The sequence below is a fragment of the Monodon monoceros genome, unplaced genomic scaffold, assembly GCF_005190385.1.
Source record: "Monodon monoceros isolate NGI ecotype Baffin Bay Population unplaced genomic scaffold, NGI_Narwhal_1 Super_Scaffold_15, whole genome shotgun sequence".
In the NCBI taxonomy this organism is placed as follows: Eukaryota; Metazoa; Chordata; class Mammalia; order Artiodactyla; family Monodontidae; genus Monodon; species Monodon monoceros.
Window position 1 is genome coordinate 82547709 of NW_021703771.1, and position 18291 is coordinate 82565999.

Below are 18291 nucleotides of genomic sequence, written 5' to 3' on the forward strand. Positions count from 1 at the left end.
ATAAAAAGTCTTCCCTTGATTTCCCCGAAAGTAAAAGATACTTCCCTAAATAATTACATCTAAGAGTAGGAAAGGATCCAGCTTAGTCTTGTCACCTTTAAGCAGCCGACTTGTCCTAACATCAGGAAACCAGCATCTAATAAGGAGGAGTCCCTGGAATGAAGCATCTTCACCCACCTCCTCCCCACTGCCCAGCCTGGCACTTAGTATTTTCACCTTTTGCCCTCCTGCCTCCTTCTGACTATAGCTTAGTTCTGTATTTTAAACGCTGAGGATGTTATCACTGTCTGTACCACTTAGCTCCATCGATCAGCTCTAACTGGCCATGTTCCCTCAGCTTGCCCCTTCCCCTAGCTGCTTAGGGAGTAATCTCAATCCTGTTTGATTCCTAAGAGCCCACTGTGGAACAGACCCATGGCCAGAGTTTCTGAACTTGTGACCTTGACCCTGTGATAAGGAACTACAACACAGAGAAACTTCTCCTCCAACATTTACCAGAATTCTTGCTCTTGTATTTCTGGATGGTGGTCCTTCAGCCTGTGCTCAACGACATTTGCTGAAATATATGACTCATGAAAAAAATAAATATCCATTGAATGAACAAAATCAATACCATCCCTGAAGGCCAGGAAGCTCATCTTTGCACAACCCATTTTTCCTTATATCGGCCTGATAGTACCCATTAGTTCTAGTTGGAACAATGCGTATTGAATTAATTAGTCTAAGACAGTTCCACATGAAATCCATTCAATGCACACTCCTGGAATCATCTCTTCTGTATGAAACCTGCTTTGGATCATTAAAAACATGGAGATCGTGTCCACTCCAACCTAACGTAAATTGGAAAAAGAATTTCGCCCCACATTCACTACGTACTTGTCCCACATTTCCTATTGTTACAACTCCCCCCTATGCAACACTGCACCCTTTTTCATAAGTTCCAAATGACTAGGGAAGTTCCTTGAACTTAGTAAACATTCAATAAATATTTGCCAGGTCAATAAATTCTCGCACATTTTAAATGATCTGAAAGTTGTAGCAGGTATGATAGTATGAGAGCAAAATTCATATTAAATAGAATGTAGTCATGATTACCAAATATTTAGAACATCCCTCCACGAGCCAAAATTACTGGATTAACTTCACGTATCCTTCAAAATATTAGTATATTTTAAATGTAATATTATCTTAAAATATTATCTTAAATATCATCTTAAGATCACAAATGACCAGTATGATAAATAAAAGTAAAACAAAAAAGAATACTTAAAAAGTTCAGGTAGAAATTAGTATAAGTGAAAAAAAATTGCATTATGAAAATTTATAAGTGGAACTACTTTAAAAGAGGACAGTTATTACACATAAACACTTTTATTTCAATCCTTATACAATGGGTTACTACACCCACTGAATCCAGCTACACCAGTCCATGCTTTTATTTTATTTTTTTTTAACATCTTTATTGGAGTATAATTGATTTACAATGCTGTGTTGCTTTCTGCCGTATAACAAGGTGAATCAGCTATATGTATACATATATCCCCATGTCCCCTCCCTCCTGCGTCTCCCTCCCACCTTCCCTATCCCACTCCTCTAGGTGGTCACAAAGCACCGAGCTGATCTCCCTGTGCTATGCGGCTGCTTCCCACTAGCTATCTATTTTACATTTGGTAGTGTACATATGTCAATGCTACTCTCTCACTTCATCCCAGCTTCCCCTTCCCCTTCCCTGTGTCCTCAAGTCCATTCTCTACGTCTGCATCTTTATTCCTGTCCTGACCCTAAGTTCATCAGAACCATTTTTTTTTTTTTAGATTCCATATATATGTGTTAGCATATGGTATTTGTTTTTCTCTTTCTGACTGACTTCACTCTGTATGACAGACTCTAGGTCCATCCACCTCACTACAAACAACTCAATTTTGTTTCTTTTTCTGACTGAGGAATATTCCATTGTATATATGTGCCACATCTTCTTTATCCATTCATCTGTTGATGGACACTTAGGTTGCTTCCATGTCCTGGCTATTGTAAACAGAGCTGCAATGAACATTGTGGTACATGACTCTTTTTGAATTATGGTTTTCTCAGGGTATACGCCCAATAGTGAGATTGCTGGGTCATATGGTAGCTCTAGTTTCAGGGGGTTTTTTTGTTTGTTTTTTGAGGTACACGGGTCTCTCATTGCTGTGGCCTCTCCCGTTGCGGAGCACAGGCTCCGGACGTGCAGGCTCAGCGGCCATGGCTCACGGGCCCAGCCGCTCCGCGGCATGTGGGATCTTCCCAGACCGGGGCACGAACCCGTGTCCCCTGCATCGGCAGGCGGACTCTCAACCACTGCGCCACCAGGGAAGCCCCATCATTATTCATTTTAAAGTAATAACCAAAGCTCCGTTGCCAAGACAAAAATGTAGAGTGAAGCATAATTTAAGGAGTGGGTTTAAATAAATAACCAGGTTTGAAGCCAACTGGGGTAAATCTAGTCACTTATTCTTCCCAGAAATGGACTCGGGCAGGGGATGGTTAAGGTGTATGCTAGAAAAGTCTCAGCTCTTCAAAATGTTGAGTGAACGTTCATAACTCATATTTAGATGGAAGAAAAAACTGATGCTGCAGATGGCTGTGTAAAGTTCCTCGGGATATAATCTCTATAGCCCAGGATGTGTCCATCTCGGTCCAGCCCAAGCCTTGCCTTGTCACCTTCGGCAAATCAGTTGACCCTAAATGCTGTTTTCTTATCTGCAAAATGGAGATAATAATAGTACCTAACTCTTAGGCTTTTGTGAGAATTTTAAAAAGAATAATACAGGTGCAGCACTCAGCACAGTGTCTGATACACATTAGCTCTTCTTATTTGTTGTCAAAAAATATGGAACTTGAGTTATTCCCAGGTACTCATACCTGTGAGCACTTCATCCTCCTGCTTCCTCAGGTGACCATTTTCCTGCTTTTATAAATGTTGATTCTTATACACTATCTCCATCATAAACCTACCTCTAAATATTTAGAAATATCTGAGGTATAGTTCTTTTTAAAACTGCTTCAAAACCAACCAAGTCCTTTACCATGAAATATTTAATAATATTATGGAATATAAACCATAATGGAAAGTCTTTAAATTGATTTAAAGTTACTAGAGTCACATTTTTCCATGAATCACTATTATTATGCAAGCAATACAGGTGGACTGTAGAAAAATTAGGAATGACAATAGTAAACAATGATATGGATCCCATCTAGTGGATAATATTTTCAAGCTGGCTAATGCACTTAAAAAAAAATAAAGTATTTCCAAAATAAAAATTGTTTTTCATCGCATGGTTTGTGAAACGGTACTGAAGGAGATTCAAAATGGATTCCAAAATTTCACCTTAACGGCAGACTTGCTTATATTAGTGCTTATTCTTCTTTGAAAGATAAGCATGATCATCGCCACTTCATAAATGAGGAGAGACAAGTTCAAAGAGATTGAGTGCCATCCCCAAGACAGCCATGCGGTAGTCAGAGATTTGAGTATAAGTGTTCCTGATTACAAAGCCTATGCTTTCTCCTCAACCATGTGATAATAGCCTTGACTAGGGTGCTAATTATTACTAAATACTGTAGGGATTGATTCAACGGCTGTAAAAAGTGGCACTTGAACACAGGTTGGCAACTAAGCACCGTTGTCAGCAGTCACTGACTGCTTCAGCATGAGTCTCACCACCCACTCCCCTCATTCAATCAGCACTAGAGGTTTCATGGAAATTTTCATTAACGTTTTACAGCACTGGCATTCAGCAAGAGTATGTAGGTTCAGCAATTATCAATAAAGAAAGGTAAATCTCATTTTTCAGAGGTAGCACATATTCTAAAATTGTAAGTTATACCAAATGGTAGTCTATGGCATAACAATAGAATCAATAGAATTTCCTATTTATTTTTATAGAAGTGATACCTTTCTTGATATTTTAAAAATGATTTTAAAACCTCCTTATTTTAAATGTTCTAAGTGTTAGTGAAACCTGTAAAGAAAATGAACACTCAGAGGAATGGTATCAATGAGAGAATAACAAGCAAGGTATGACCCTCCCCACTCCCACATTCTGGATCTTATTTCATTTACAATAGCCAATACCAGCAGTTTGATATAATTATTTCATTTAAGTATAACATTTCCAACCTTCACTACTACCATTAAATATCCTCTTACAAATTCCAATGTTTTACATATCCTATTTTGCCCGTACCACATGATAATACAAAATATGTAACTTTAATAAATCCAATCTTTCCCAGTACTGATTTCAAAAAGTCTTTGGTGGTAATTGAGAGTCATAAAGTCTCTACTATTCCTTAAAATATTAGAAAAATTAGTTTTCTTCAGGGACATGGTGATTAGTTAGAAATGTAAGATGATGTCATCATGCTGAGGGAAAACTACAAAACTATTGTCTTCTCTTGATCAAGGCTGATAATACTGTGCATTATGTAGGCTTCTAAAAGTACACATTAGAATCACTCTGGCCAAAACACTCTTCACGGCTATTCTAGGACCCTAGGACCACAACAGTCTACTTCATGGGTTTCCAACTGAAAAGGCCTCTGAGGACTCATCTAAGTCCTGGTCACACGGCCCAGCTCAGGGGCCACCTCTCTCCTACAAGCTTCCTGTCTGTATCACACGGAAGGACCTCATCTTCTGTAGTGGCTTCATATGTTTAAATCAGACCCTAAGGTCCTAAGGGCAGGGTTTATGTAAAGTAGTTTCACTTCTATTACCCATCCCCGCTTTTGACCTAGAATAGTGTCCTCCATGGAGATACTACTCCTATTCATTGATCAAATACTTGAGAAACTAGTGAGATTAGTTTAACTAATTTTAACTCAATATTGTAAAATTACAAGAGGGTCACTTGGCTTGTGCCACAGGTTACAGTAATGGCTGTGCTACCTTCTGGCATTGCTTCATCCCAGAGAAGAGAAAAATCTTGCTTTCAGAATGCTACAGAAGCCAGCCCGTGCTTCACAGCACCTCTGTAAAAGAAAAACTAAATTTAGAAGAGAAAAAAAAATTACTTATTAGCTATCTATAGAGAAAATGAAGAAATAAATGTATAATTTCCTAGGAAAGATCTAGCTTTCTAAACTTATTTAAATCTTGTCTGCCTAAGAAGCCAGGTTGCTTGGGGGAGGGGAAGAATAGTGAAAAGGAAGCAGAATGTAAGTTATAAGGAAACAAAAGAATATTACGAACCTATCAAGATTCCTTCCATCAATGACATTAACAACAAATAAAAAACAAAAATATCACTATGTGCCTGACATTCTAGTAACATGTGAGACACTCATAAAACATAACCAAGACAATCTTCACCTTAGCAGTTTTATAATCTAAGAATAACTCTTATGTGGATTCACACAGGCTAAGGGGTATCTAACAAGTGTGTACACAGCAGGGAAGAATCCTAGTATTCTGAGAATAGTGAAGAATAAACCCAAAGAGGGGGGATAAAAATATACACTTCTAATATAGAGCCCTTTATCTTGCAAGTTCTTTGATTTTCAACTTCTGAAATGATCCAGCTGCACATTCCCATGATTCTGCATTCTGTCCAGGTGCATCTACTCACACGTCCTCGAAGACAGAAAAAGACATCTGCCTGGATCCGTGCTGTCAGGCAGCACCCACCCCAGACAGCCCCTAACATCTCTGATTAGAGCTTCCTTCAGGTCTCAGGGATCACAGCACACATATACTTCATGGAAGTCAAGGTCCCAGGAGAACTCTCAGAAACCCCTTAAAAGGGGTGTGGATGAAACAAATAGCCTATTAACTAAGAGAAGGCAAGTTCAGAGGTGGAGACAATTCAAAACGCAGAGTCTGTGACTTCCAGCTCTAACCACAATGTGTTTTAGCTTTACTGTCTGGAACCTTGATACCTTGGGTATCCTAGGTGTCACCTGGCTTGATTCGCAGAATCTTGGTTCCCCTAGACAGCCAAGGCAGAGATTTGGTTTGCCTCCTCTCAGCTGTGCCTTCCAATCCCCCACTAAATCTCAGGAGGCAACACAAGAAATGCTTCCAAGGTTTTTCTCTCATCTCCTTCCAAGGGTCCTGTGCTGACTCAGGCCCTTTTTAGTATCCAAGGGCCCCCCGAGAATCCTCCCTTCCTCTATCTTCTTCTCTTCCCGAGCGAGAAACTCCCAAACTGGTAAGAAAATTCTCTTTAAAAACACATTGTGCCACCTACTTAAACAAAACAAAGCAAAGGATGGTACTAGCCTTTGTTCACCTACAGCAGCATTGTTATCAGAGGGTAAAGATGTACCATCCAGGGTCCCCAGGTTGGAAGCCAAACAGCATCAGGCAAGTGACTTTTTATTAAAGTATTGGTTCTATCTTTGCAAAAAAAATCATTTACACTTGTATCTTGCTACAAAATATATTTCTATTATTTTCTATAGAAATATTTAAAATTACTAAGCACTATCGAAAATGTTAGTCCTAGAATATGTACTCCATTCAGGCACTAAAAATAATCACAAAAATTGCTATTCATAGCTGAAATTCTTTATCATAGCCCCTCATGGTTTTTTCTCCCAGCCAAGCTATCCAAACTTAATTACACTGTCCTCTCAAGTGTCGGAACCAAAACACTTGTGATTTCCACACCGCGCATCCGCAGCCTCCACACCTGCCTTTTGCCTGGGACCAACTCCCTTCAGGAGGAATTCCCAGTCACCTTTAAAGTCTGTATCAAGTGTCAAATGTTACCAAGTCCTTGAGAAGCCTTGCCTCACCTTCCACCCACAATAGGCAGAGTGAATGTTCCTCCCTTACAGCTTCAGCACTTGGTTCATTTGGCTTGTACATCTGTAATTAGCTTTATATTAAGTATACGTCTACTTGCTTGTGGAATCCAGTTTTCTAATGATGAGGATCCTACCTTTCTCATCTTTATATCCTTAGAGCTTGGCAAGCCACTAAGGAATCAATAGTACTTAGCCTAGTGACTGGTTCATAGGAGGGACACGAAAGAAACATATTAAATTACCTGATGAAATCTTTTTATTTCCCTCAAATGTTTAGGTTTTGGGCTCTACTATTCCCCCTGATCTGGTCACTGATGACTGACTTGCCCACATTAGTGTGTGCCCCTCCCTCTACATTCTTAACATCTCTGAACTTCATGATCATTTCTTCCTTTTGTATAAAAGCCCTCGATACCTAAATTACATCTGCATACCAATGGCCACAAATTAAACATCCTGATTTACAATTAATTCTATAATATTAGACATACCTAAGGAAATTATGTCATAAAAACTTGTTTTAGCATTTTCATTCTATTATTATAAATGAAATTTCACCAAGAATCATAAACACAGATAAAATCTTTTTAAAGCAGCACCAGTTTCACTCACAGTACAGTTCAACCAACTCCTTGAGACTTCTTATAGGATTCTCTGACACCAACATTTTCTAAAATAGTTATTCATACAAGAAGCTATTTCCTCTGCCTTTTGAAATGTAGGTAAATATACAATGTCATCGTGTGCACCAGGTAATAACAATATGTCAAGTGTGTCTAAATGCAGATGTGTCATCTACCGTCCTTGTGAGTTTCCCTCTCCTTTCTTTCCCCTCTTCTCCTCCGGACTTAAGTAATTTCCTAGTAGGTAATCCTGCCTGTATACTCTCCAGAACCTATCAATTCTCCAAATTGCTTTCATATTAATTTTCCTAAAGTAAATCTTTGATCATACCATTCTCCTTAAATGTCTCCGCATTGCCTCTTGGATGAGATTTAAACACCTTTGCTTAATAAACTTAGCCCCTCCATTGTTTGCATGAAACTTGACTACACTATCCTCACCTTCCCCTACTCCTCTCTACTTCAAGCTAAACTGGGCCCTCAGAAGACACACCCTTTCCCACCTCTATCACAATAGTTATCTGAAAGTTGGAAATGAGGCAAAAAATGTGGGCAGCAAATCCTTTCGATATCATGGAGGGAAAAGCCATCCAAAGGCTTTCTGGAGCAGTACTGTACAATAGAACCTTCTGCAACGTTGGAAGCATTCTACCTGTGCTGTCCACTGGGGCAACTGCTGCCCTACATGTGGTGACTGAGCACAGGAAGTGTGGCTGGTAGAACTGAGAAGCCAATTTTTTTAATGTTATATACATTTATTTACTTAAATGTAAATAGCCAGTTGTGGTCACATGGGGGATGTATTCATTGTTTCACATTGATTGAAGGTCCCAGACTTAGTAAAGTCACTTGTCATTGATCAATTTTTGTCCAGTACATATGCAAATAATTTTTGTTCTGAGAAACAGATAACCTCAAATATGTATGGTCTGTTGGACATTTCTGTAGACATATAGATAGGTAAATAGATGGACCTCTAATTTCTAAAGTGCTCTTTGAACTGGTTATAATATTTTATTATGTCCCTCATTAATTAATGAATTAAATAAAATTTTTTACATGTGTTCATCTTATATTTGGGGGAGTCATGATATTACTTTTTGTAAACTGTACACCTTCTTATTTTTAGGGAGAGAGAAGATTGTAAAAGTCTTAACAGTTCAGTCCTAACCTGAACTGAACAAGTACACAGTAAATATTCACTTCTATTTCTTCCCCTTTGCCCCTAAAAACAGATAAAAATGCATCATTTCTCTCTATTTCTACATGCCCTGGTTCTCCTCTCCCCCCAGTCTTTTGGGGCCCAGATGTACTACCACCTCCTCCAGGAAGACTTAATGATTCATCCATCAAATGTAAATCCTCTGCCCCTATATTCCCATTACATTTTATTTACATTTTTCTCTGGATACTTAAATCACTTTCTATCTCACCGTTTCCCATAGATATTTTTATCAACCTTATTACACTTCAGATTTTTGAGGGTGGAAACTACATTTCACTGCATTCTCCCTGTGTCAATGAATAAATAATGGCAAGGATGTGGAGGAAGTCAAGCAACTAGACTTGAGACTAACACTGTGATAGGAGAAAATCCTTTAGCTTGTGGAAGACAACGTCACAATACACTGACCCTCAGATAACTTAATCTCTGTGATAATGCAAGGGGGAATGTTCTTCCAGACCCACTAAAATGACATGCAGGTTGATGACTGTTTTTACGGCAACGGGGTTCTAAAACGAAATGTTTCCCAGCTTCTGTTATTTGGCAATGCTAAATGAATGTTGTCTAAAGGTTAAATATAAATTGGTTATAAATCTTCACTTCACTGCATCATGTAGGGAAGGCTACCTTACAACAGCCATGTTTGTGTCAGCATCAAGAAAATAGTCTTATTTTAATAGTAGTAACACTATTGAAATCATTGTTTATTCTACATAATAGGCTTCAGATTTGAGGATGATGCCATTGATGGTCATCACTGAATATATGAGTAAGAGGCTGAAAAACACTGAGGACAATGAACTAGCCCTTCTGGACTCCCAGTGGACAGAATGGCCTCTTCCCAATGGCTGTAGTCACCATTCGCAGGTGCACTGTCCTTGGCTGAAAGGTCTGCCTTTTGCTAACCAGACTTTGCAAACTGATTGAAGAATCTCATTTCAGAACAGTCCTTTTTACACCCAGTTTGCCTGACTTTACAGGCAATGACCCGTGGTTTGATCACCTGTCCACACCACCTGGTGGTTTGGATGTCATCTAGTTATAATCTTGTAAACAGTCTCTCTGAAGATCTGTAGTCACCCTTTAATTCTCGCTGTCAACCAGCCAGAAAAGCTTGATGAATATTCTCCCTGACACACTGAGCTAGTCTTTACTGATGACGAGACCAGGATGCATTGCTATAACTGTAAGAGGTAGCAAAATCTTACTTAAAAATAAAACTCTTCTCTTGGTTACGTATTTCAACTTTGGGAAGCTCATTTTGGGGAATAAAATAAGGGCTTTGGAAGAAATTAATGCTTCGATGATTAAAAAAATTTATTAGGTTAAACTCGAACTGCAGTAACTCGAATTGCAGTAATTGCAGTAATCATGATCTAGGAATTATACCGCAAGAAGCCTGTGATACAGATAGATAGATAGATAGATAGATGATAGATAGATAGATAGATAGATAGATTTCCCTTTAGCCGCTAAAAGGAGAAAGGCCAAGGATTTGGCAGGAAGAGAATAAAAACTGAAAGATCAGAAAGATTTACACAGGCAAAAATGATAGCAGAGAGGAAGCTGTAATGAAAAAGAAAGACAGAGAAAACTGTGTAGAAGAAAAAGCACAAACACTAATAGTCAGAGAGCCATGGAAAAGAAAGACAAACATTAAGAGAGAACATGCAGTTTCACAGAATACCATTTTCAATCTCGTGACCTCTTGGAATATTTTTATGCAATGTCCATGCTCTAGCTTCACTACTGTAATGTAAATGGGGCTACTACCTCTTGACATGTGCTTGGTGCACAAACCAAGGCCCATGGCTCGTCATTAGCTTCCCTTCCAGCTCTTCTCTTGTATCCATTGCTTCTTCTCCCTCTTCCAACTGCCTTTGTGTGTGGGAGGTGCCAAAAACACTCATATAGCAACATATTCTCCTTCCCTCCCCTCACTTTACATGCTGTGATTTCTCAGACCTGGTTCCCTAACTTAAAAAATAGACTATCAATAAATATAATACATCAGTTAGAGAAGTATCTAAATTTCCACAGAGAAGAATAATTACTTTTAGCTCAAGAAAAAATGCTATCACGGTGTGAAAATGTCCACTAAGGAGGAGACAGAGGAACGTGGGATGAAATTCCAGCACAGCCTCCTGGCAGCAGAAACAGGAAACCTGAAATGCAAACACCACCCACACAACTCAAACACAGTATTCACCTGGGGGTGACCCACAGCATCAACTGCCCAGACAGAGGACCGCAGGACATAAACTTTGTAAAATCCTTAACGCCCTTCCTGGAGGGCAGCAGGACCATGACTGGAGGTGCCTTCCAGAACACAGAGCTGCTCACCTCACTCCCTGCTGTAGACACCCCACTGGGGCGAGCCCGTCCCCGGTGGGAGCGTGAAACTAGGTGGCATGTGGAGCTCCCACAGGGAACATAAGGCTGGAGTGACTTGAGCTCACTAAGCAGGGGATGGGAGCTCCTGAGTAGGGCTTGTTGCCTTCCCGCTGAAAGGGGCCTCGCAACACAGTTACCCAAATCAGGAGGCTGTTGGGACCCGTTTCTCTGTTCTGTGGTCCAGGGCAGGAGGCAGTGGGAGAGCCACTGGAGTGAGTGGCATCAGGAGCCCTGGGGAAGACTGCAGCTGGCGACAGGATGAGCCAGTTCTGGAGAGACTCCTCGCAAATCCACATATCTGGGGTTGGGGCTTGGAAATTGGTTATTTATTCAGTTTTAGTTGGTTGTTATTTTCGAAGCTCACTGGGTAACTCTAATGCACAAGAAAGTATGGAAACCATTCATAAAAACATGCATGAGATTCAGATGTCAGCTGAGTGGACAGAAAACAGTCACTCCCGGAGGAGAAAGCACCCTACTGCATGGGGTCCCACTGAGATGGTGCTGAGACCCTAAGGACAAAGGTCCAGTGGGGACACCTGGTGCAGCAGGTGGAAACTGTGATGCTGAGTCCTCCACTTTTGCTCATGCCAGGCAGTGATTTAAAGAAAGGTCATCTTTTTATCTCCTGTCTCCCTGCTGCCAGCACATATGCTTCTCTATTCAGACAACTCTTCCTTAAAAATCAGTGCAAGACTCAGCTTATCTTTACAGAAACTTGCCCATAAAACCTACTAAAACCTAGTTGACTCAGAGATCTGTAAAATACTTCTTTATCTAAGAACTGTATAAGCAACAACTACAATGTTTAGTAAAAATAACAAGAATTGACAAGCCATTCACTTTTTAGCTCTGCAGTTTCCTCCACTGTTCATTACTGGTTTTATTTCATTTCTAAATTGAACTGCATATTGCAAAATCTGGCCAAATGGATCTTTGTGTAGATATGTGTCTTGCTTCTGCCAGGGATAATTTTCATTCAGAATGAACAAGAAAAGGCAATACTGGATACAAAAATGCATTCAAGTTTTAAAATAAAGATGAAAAACACGTGCATCATTCAACCGTCTTCCATTTCATGGAGAGAAAAAGCACACTTTATGGAGATAATGTCTTTCTTACTCCATCTCACAAATGAAGATGTACAATTAAACCGCTTTTATTTAGGTTGCGAGTGTTTCCCCGCTTTGATTCTTTGGTCAGGAAGTAATCACATTTTAGAGATTAAATAATGCTTGTATTGGGAGTGTGCCATGAAAACAGCAATAAATGTCACTGACCTGCAAGAAATACACACCACTGTGGTCACTGTTTTATAACTGATTCTTCTTTGCATGAAAATTAATTATAAATGTCTTCTGTTCCGAGTTGTATGACTTTGAGATCTTGGCTTATAACAAAACTATGAGAGTAGAATATTTATATGTTCGTTAGCTTATATTACTTAATAATTTTTATGGCACCTTCCATTACTATACCATTTACTGAGTGTCTACTATTGTGCCTCCCTGACGTTAACATTCTGTTGAATATCCCTGAGAAGTTTATATGTCTATTTCATGAGTTTTACAGATGTAACCTCTGAGTTGCAGAAATGCAGTCCGCCCAGAGTCATGTGGCTTTATAAATGTCATCTGTGGGATTTAAACCCAACTCAGTATGACTTGAGTGTCCTTGCTCTTTTGGCCATAGAATGCTTCAGCCTTATTTGATACTTGAAAGGTAGTCTCTCTAAGAAAATAAAATCAAAGTTAAAAACTAGAAGTGGGGTGGAGGTTGCATTTAACATAATATTGGATTCAGGAATAACTGGATTCAAATACCAGGTAGGCTATTAACAGCTTTATGATTTAAGACAAGTATTCAGAACTTTCTGAGCCTCAGTATCTTTATCTATAAAATGGGGATAATAATATATGCCTCATTTGTATCATTTTTTTTTAGATTCCACATATAAGTGATATCATATGATATTTGTCTTTCTCTGTCTGACTTACTTCGCTTAGTATGATAATCTCTAGATCCATCTATGTTGCCACAAATGGCATTAAAAAATAATCTAAAAAATGATACAAATGAACTTATTTACAAAACAGAAACAGATTCACAGACTTCAAAAACAAACTTACGGTTACCAAAGGGGAAAGGTGGGGGGAGGGATCAATTAGGAGTTTGGGATTAACATATACACACCACTATATATAAAACAGATAATCAACAAGGACCTGCTGGATAGCACAGGGAACTCTACTCAATACTCTGTAATAACCTACATGGGAAAAGAATCTGAAAAATAATGGATATATGTATATGTATAGCTGAATCACTTTGCTGTATACCTGAAACTAACATAATATTATAAATCAACTGTACTCTAAAATAAAATAAAAAGTAAATTAAAAAATAATCACAGCAATATATATATATATATATATATATATATATATATATATATTCCTCAAATGATGGCTGAGAGCAATAAATGAAATAAAATATTTAATGCCTGGCATGTATTTCCAAATCTCCAGAGTGAAAAGGGTCAGGGATGAGCGCAGCTAGGCCAGAATGCGTGGAGAAAAAAATCTCTGCATAAACACAAAAGACTGAGGAAATCAATCAAAGGTAAAAAGTCAAGGTTCAACTACAAGGAGGTCTGCAACAGAGAACAGAGTCCTGATGGTCCCAGATGGGCCACTTGCAGCAAGGCAGGGGAAGAGCAGACAGTCCTTAGCAATTATACTCCAATAAAGATGTTAAAAAAAAAAGGCAACATTCACCAAATACCTCAGCCTCTTCCAGGGCACGGGCCTGGGTAGGGACTTGTCATGAAAGGATCAGAAACAGGCACATACTGTCCCCAGTAAAAGCTCAAGACAAGACAGAAGGATCAGAAACAGGCACATACTGTCCCCAGTAAAAGCTCAAGACAAAAGTTTCACACTTGTCTTGAAATGGGATGTATTGTGAATGTATTTATAGATAGCATCTACTCCTAAATGATCCTGCGTTGCTTTGGTTAACTGTCTCATTCTCTTGTTAATGTTTATTTCCAAGGAGTTAAATGAGTTAATAAAGAAGAGAATGGTAACCTAACCCAACCTGAAAATCTTCTCTGCTTATGTCAGTATGCGTTTGTGTGAAAGATTTGTTCCTGCTGGACTACTTTCTTTTTAAAGAATTTAATGTACAAATAATGCATAATCTGCCTATGTTTCTTTGCAAGATGTTTATTTATGCAGTGAGTAAGAAATTCTTTACTTTTCTCTTCATCATCTCCAGTGCCCAGCTGAGTACCTTGCATATACTGCTAGTTGAGGACGTTGGCAGCAAAACAAAACAGACCTCCTTCAATTTGACTATTTATCATTTTGCATCTGTATATTTGACAGTAACTTGGCTGATGAACAAAATTTGTTGAACTACAAAAGATGATAAGGCCCTCCTGAAGCCTTGGTTTCTGACTTTGACTGCTATCTTAAACCAAAGCCTGAACTTTTCAAATAAGTGCACCTTACTCAGTAGTTCTGGATATACTCAGATTTGAAATGGCAGTGAAAACTCTGAATGTGGACTGTGGCACAAGGTGCCATTAGTGTGATAGCACAGTGGCCTGGCCAGGGCTTTGTAAAACTGCTCCAAATTTTTCAGTTAAATATCTTAGTCTCACAAAGTGACATAGTGTGTGCTTGACTGGCATTATTTCATTACTAAAAATAAGATGATTGAAAAATATATGAAGCTTACAATACAATACTAATAGGACAGAAGAAGGGAAATGCCAAGATATTTCTGCACTGGTTTTGAAAGGTAAATATTCAGGTGAAAGTAAAAAAAAAAAGTTCTGAAAGCCATTTTAACGAATGTAAATTAAGGGGAAATTGTAAGATGACAGGTATTTTGCTTTATCATTTTGAGATTTCAGCTTGACAATGACATAATCCCTAAAAAGAAAGCATTTTCAAAACAATTAACATAATGTTAAAGGAGTAGAGAATTCAGACACAGACTCAATTACACGGTCTCTAACTCTTGCTAACATGAGACATACGTCGTGTGTGAAGATGAGATACACGTGCTAGTTAAGATAAGAGTAGATTTTATAGGGGTGTTTCAGAGTCAAAGAGGCTTTTAGTTTTTATAACCTTGAGCGATTTGGGAAGCAGAATTCTATGATGATCTCCAAGGTTCCAACCCCTGGTATATACGTCCTGTATAGTCATCGCCCCTGGAGTGTGGGTGGGAACTATGACAAGAATCAGATGTCCCTTCCATTACTGGCAATTACGTGGCAAAGGTGAAGGGATTCTGCCGGTGTACAGAATGTCCCAATCTGTTGATTCTGAGTTAACCAGAAAGGAGATAGTCTGAGTAAGCTTGACCTAATCAGCTGACCCCCTTAAAAATGACCCAGGTCTTCTCTGAAAAAGGAGATGAAGGAGCGTCTCCTGCTGTTTGAATAAGTGAGCTGTCTGTGGAGAGAGCACCCATGAGAGGGCCATGGCCACTAGACGCTGAGTGAAGCCCTGGCTGACTGCCAGCAAAAGAGCAGGGACCTCAGTCCTACAACTGCAGAGCCTGAATTATGCCAACAACTACTAGAGCCTGGAAAGGATCCAGACTCCAGAAAAGAACACCTTGATTGCAGCCTGTGAGACCCTGAGCAGCGGAGCCAGTTAACTGTGCCCAGGTGTCTGGCCTATAGAAAACTGCGAGATCTTAAATGGGTGTTGTCTGAAGCCACTAAGTGTGGTCATTTGCTACCCAGCACAACGGGCTAATAGAGGTGAGCTGTTCTCTTAACGCACCGAACATCGGTTTCATACATGTAAGTGGAGATCATAATAGAAGGTCACTCTAAGAATTTAATGGGATTAAGTAATATTCTTAGCACATGCCTGGCATGTAATAAGAGCTCAGTCATTGCAGTTAGAAATAACAGTGCTACTAGTAGCACTAGTAGTAGTAGCAGTAGTATAAACTGCAGTAATGGTGTTAGGTTGGAATACCTAGCTATGCTCAGATACAAAAGAGAGAAATTGGGATAGGCAATATATCTGTGTCCCGCAGGTTGACATTTGCCTAAATTAAATCAAGATATCATTAAATCTATCAACATTCACACATTTGTGTATACTGGCTTGCCCCAAGCAGACACACGTACACGTACACACACACACACCCACTCCGAGAGCACCAAATTATTCTCAGTCTGCAAATACACTACATTCTTTGCCTTTGTTTCTTCTTTCCACGTGCTGCTCATCCCCACTGAAATGTCATTCCCGAATCTCTACTGGTAAAATCTGTTTATTCTTCAATGCCAGGCTCGGATTATATAGCATTTACAATGCTCAAGAACTGTTCCAGTCACTTTAGAAATACTATCTCATTCAGTAACAATTGTATGAAATAAATATCACTGTTGTTCTTTCTTATCCCTTTCTTAAAGGATAGGGAACAAAGACCCAGAAAGCCTAGTTTGCCCGAGTTCACAATGCAGAGCAGGATTTGAACTCAGGCAGTTGTGCTCCAGACTCTGCTCTCAACCACTATAACAAGTCTCACGCTGAAGGCCTCCTGTATAAGCATTTCTATATCCAGTTGGAATGGAGTACATTTTCCCCTTTTCTGGTTTCCTATTATATATGTTTTTTGACAAGTAAGGTTTAAGCTAAGCCCAGGTTGAACTATATCTGGATGATGGAGTTTGAAATCAAATTTTAATATATTTGCATCCATACAGGAAAGGACACATTTAACCCAAACCCTCATTTACATTTGCCCAACTAGAGGAAAGAAGCCAACAGGAGGCAATAATAAGGAGGGTCCAAGGCTTCTACAGGAATCTATGAAGGAAAGAAGACTTGGGAACTGGGTAGGGCATCCTCTTCCTGGGCTCAGGCCTGCCCTAAGCCTCTCCTCTGGTATTATATGCCCCAGGGAAGAAATGAGGGCCAGAAGCTAAAAGAGCTCTCACTGCCACACCCCAGGCACAAGCCGCCCTGCTGTGAGGTGCTCTGCGAGTCTCACATGGAGGCAGTGCTGTTTCTGGGCAGTTCTATGAAAAAACACACTCACCAGTGGCCTAGAGTGGTGGTGCTGGTCTAAAGTCCTTCTGTGCTATGCAGGAGGCCTGCCAAACTTGCGGAAGTCAAACCTACATGTTACTGTGCTCTATTTTAAAGCTGAGAGATGGGAACATCTTCTCTCATCTCTCTTGTGTCTCTCATATTTTGAAAAAAAAAAGCCCATGTGACTTTATTTTGCATAACAACTTTACACCAATGGAGCCAGAGAGACTTGGAGAACCTGAGGCCCTACAGAGCAGGTGCCTGTCTCTCCTCACCCGCCTCAACACCGTGAGCTCCCAGGGAGCAGGACACACGGGCCCCAGATCTCCGCACACTCCATGGAGCCTGCCCTAATGCCTTACACACAGGAGAGGCTTGATAAATGTGCACTGGTTAAAGGATAAAATAATCCTATTAATCCACAATAGCCAACTTGCCAGTAGATGTAGCCAATGTGTCTAACTTCAGAAAACATGTACAGGAGAATCTAAAATACAAGAACAGCTGGGATTAACTTGGGAAATAGATACTCACTAATCTAAAAAGCAACTACTGGCTACAGAAAATGATTGCTGATAATGTTGAGTTGTCTTGGGAATCTAGGTTTATTTTTTGCCCCTGTGAAGAAAAGGAACTGTAAAGTAAAAATCTGACTAATGATAAGACACTGCTTCAAAGAAAAAGAATACATCTGAACAGTGTTCAGGGTTGAGAGCTACCGGATTAAGCAAACCTGATCTTCCAGCGCATGTTATTCAATAGGAAAATATCTGAGTGCGATGGGTAGCAGCGGCATTTGAGACGCGTTGTGTGTTTTAACTTTTAGGAATGGCTCCTCCTCCCTCTCGTGACCCCAGGTCCTCTGTCCTGATCTTTAACCCGTATCTTATAGGCCCACCTCATGTCTGACTCCTCTACTGAACCGGCCCCTCCTTGCTGACTGCAGTAAGTCTTATTCATCCTTTTGTCTCCAGTGCCTAAACACATCTGTGACAATGGCAGGATCTCATTAAGTGTATACCGAGTGAATGAAACACCTTAATATTTTTACAAAACTAGGAATTAATAAAACTTTCGGAGTAGTTGACTGGGCTGAAATTATTCTTGATACACAAAATGAAATATGGCTCTATCTGATTATTTTGATATGAAGCAAAAAGGCAGGTGTTGGGAAGAAAGAGGG

The 18291-nt window shown here is 39.6% G+C and overlaps 1 protein-coding gene across 11 annotated transcripts in view; it reads right to left on the reverse strand.

Annotated features, from left to right (window-relative positions):
• Positions 1-18291, reverse strand: part of AGPAT4 (1-acylglycerol-3-phosphate O-acyltransferase 4) — a 1398816-nt gene that overhangs the window by 925288 nt on the left and 455237 nt on the right. Inside the window, exon 1 of one of the 11 annotated variants that reach the window (XM_029224047.1) lies at positions 4934-5004. The exons of the other annotated variants lie outside the window; for them this stretch is intronic. Coding sequence (XP_029079880.1) covers positions 4934-4943 — 10 coding nt within the window. The 5' untranslated portion in view covers positions 4944-5004. Of the gene's footprint in view, positions 1-4933; positions 5005-18291 lie in introns of those variants that run through there. 11 annotated transcript variants of the gene reach the window in all.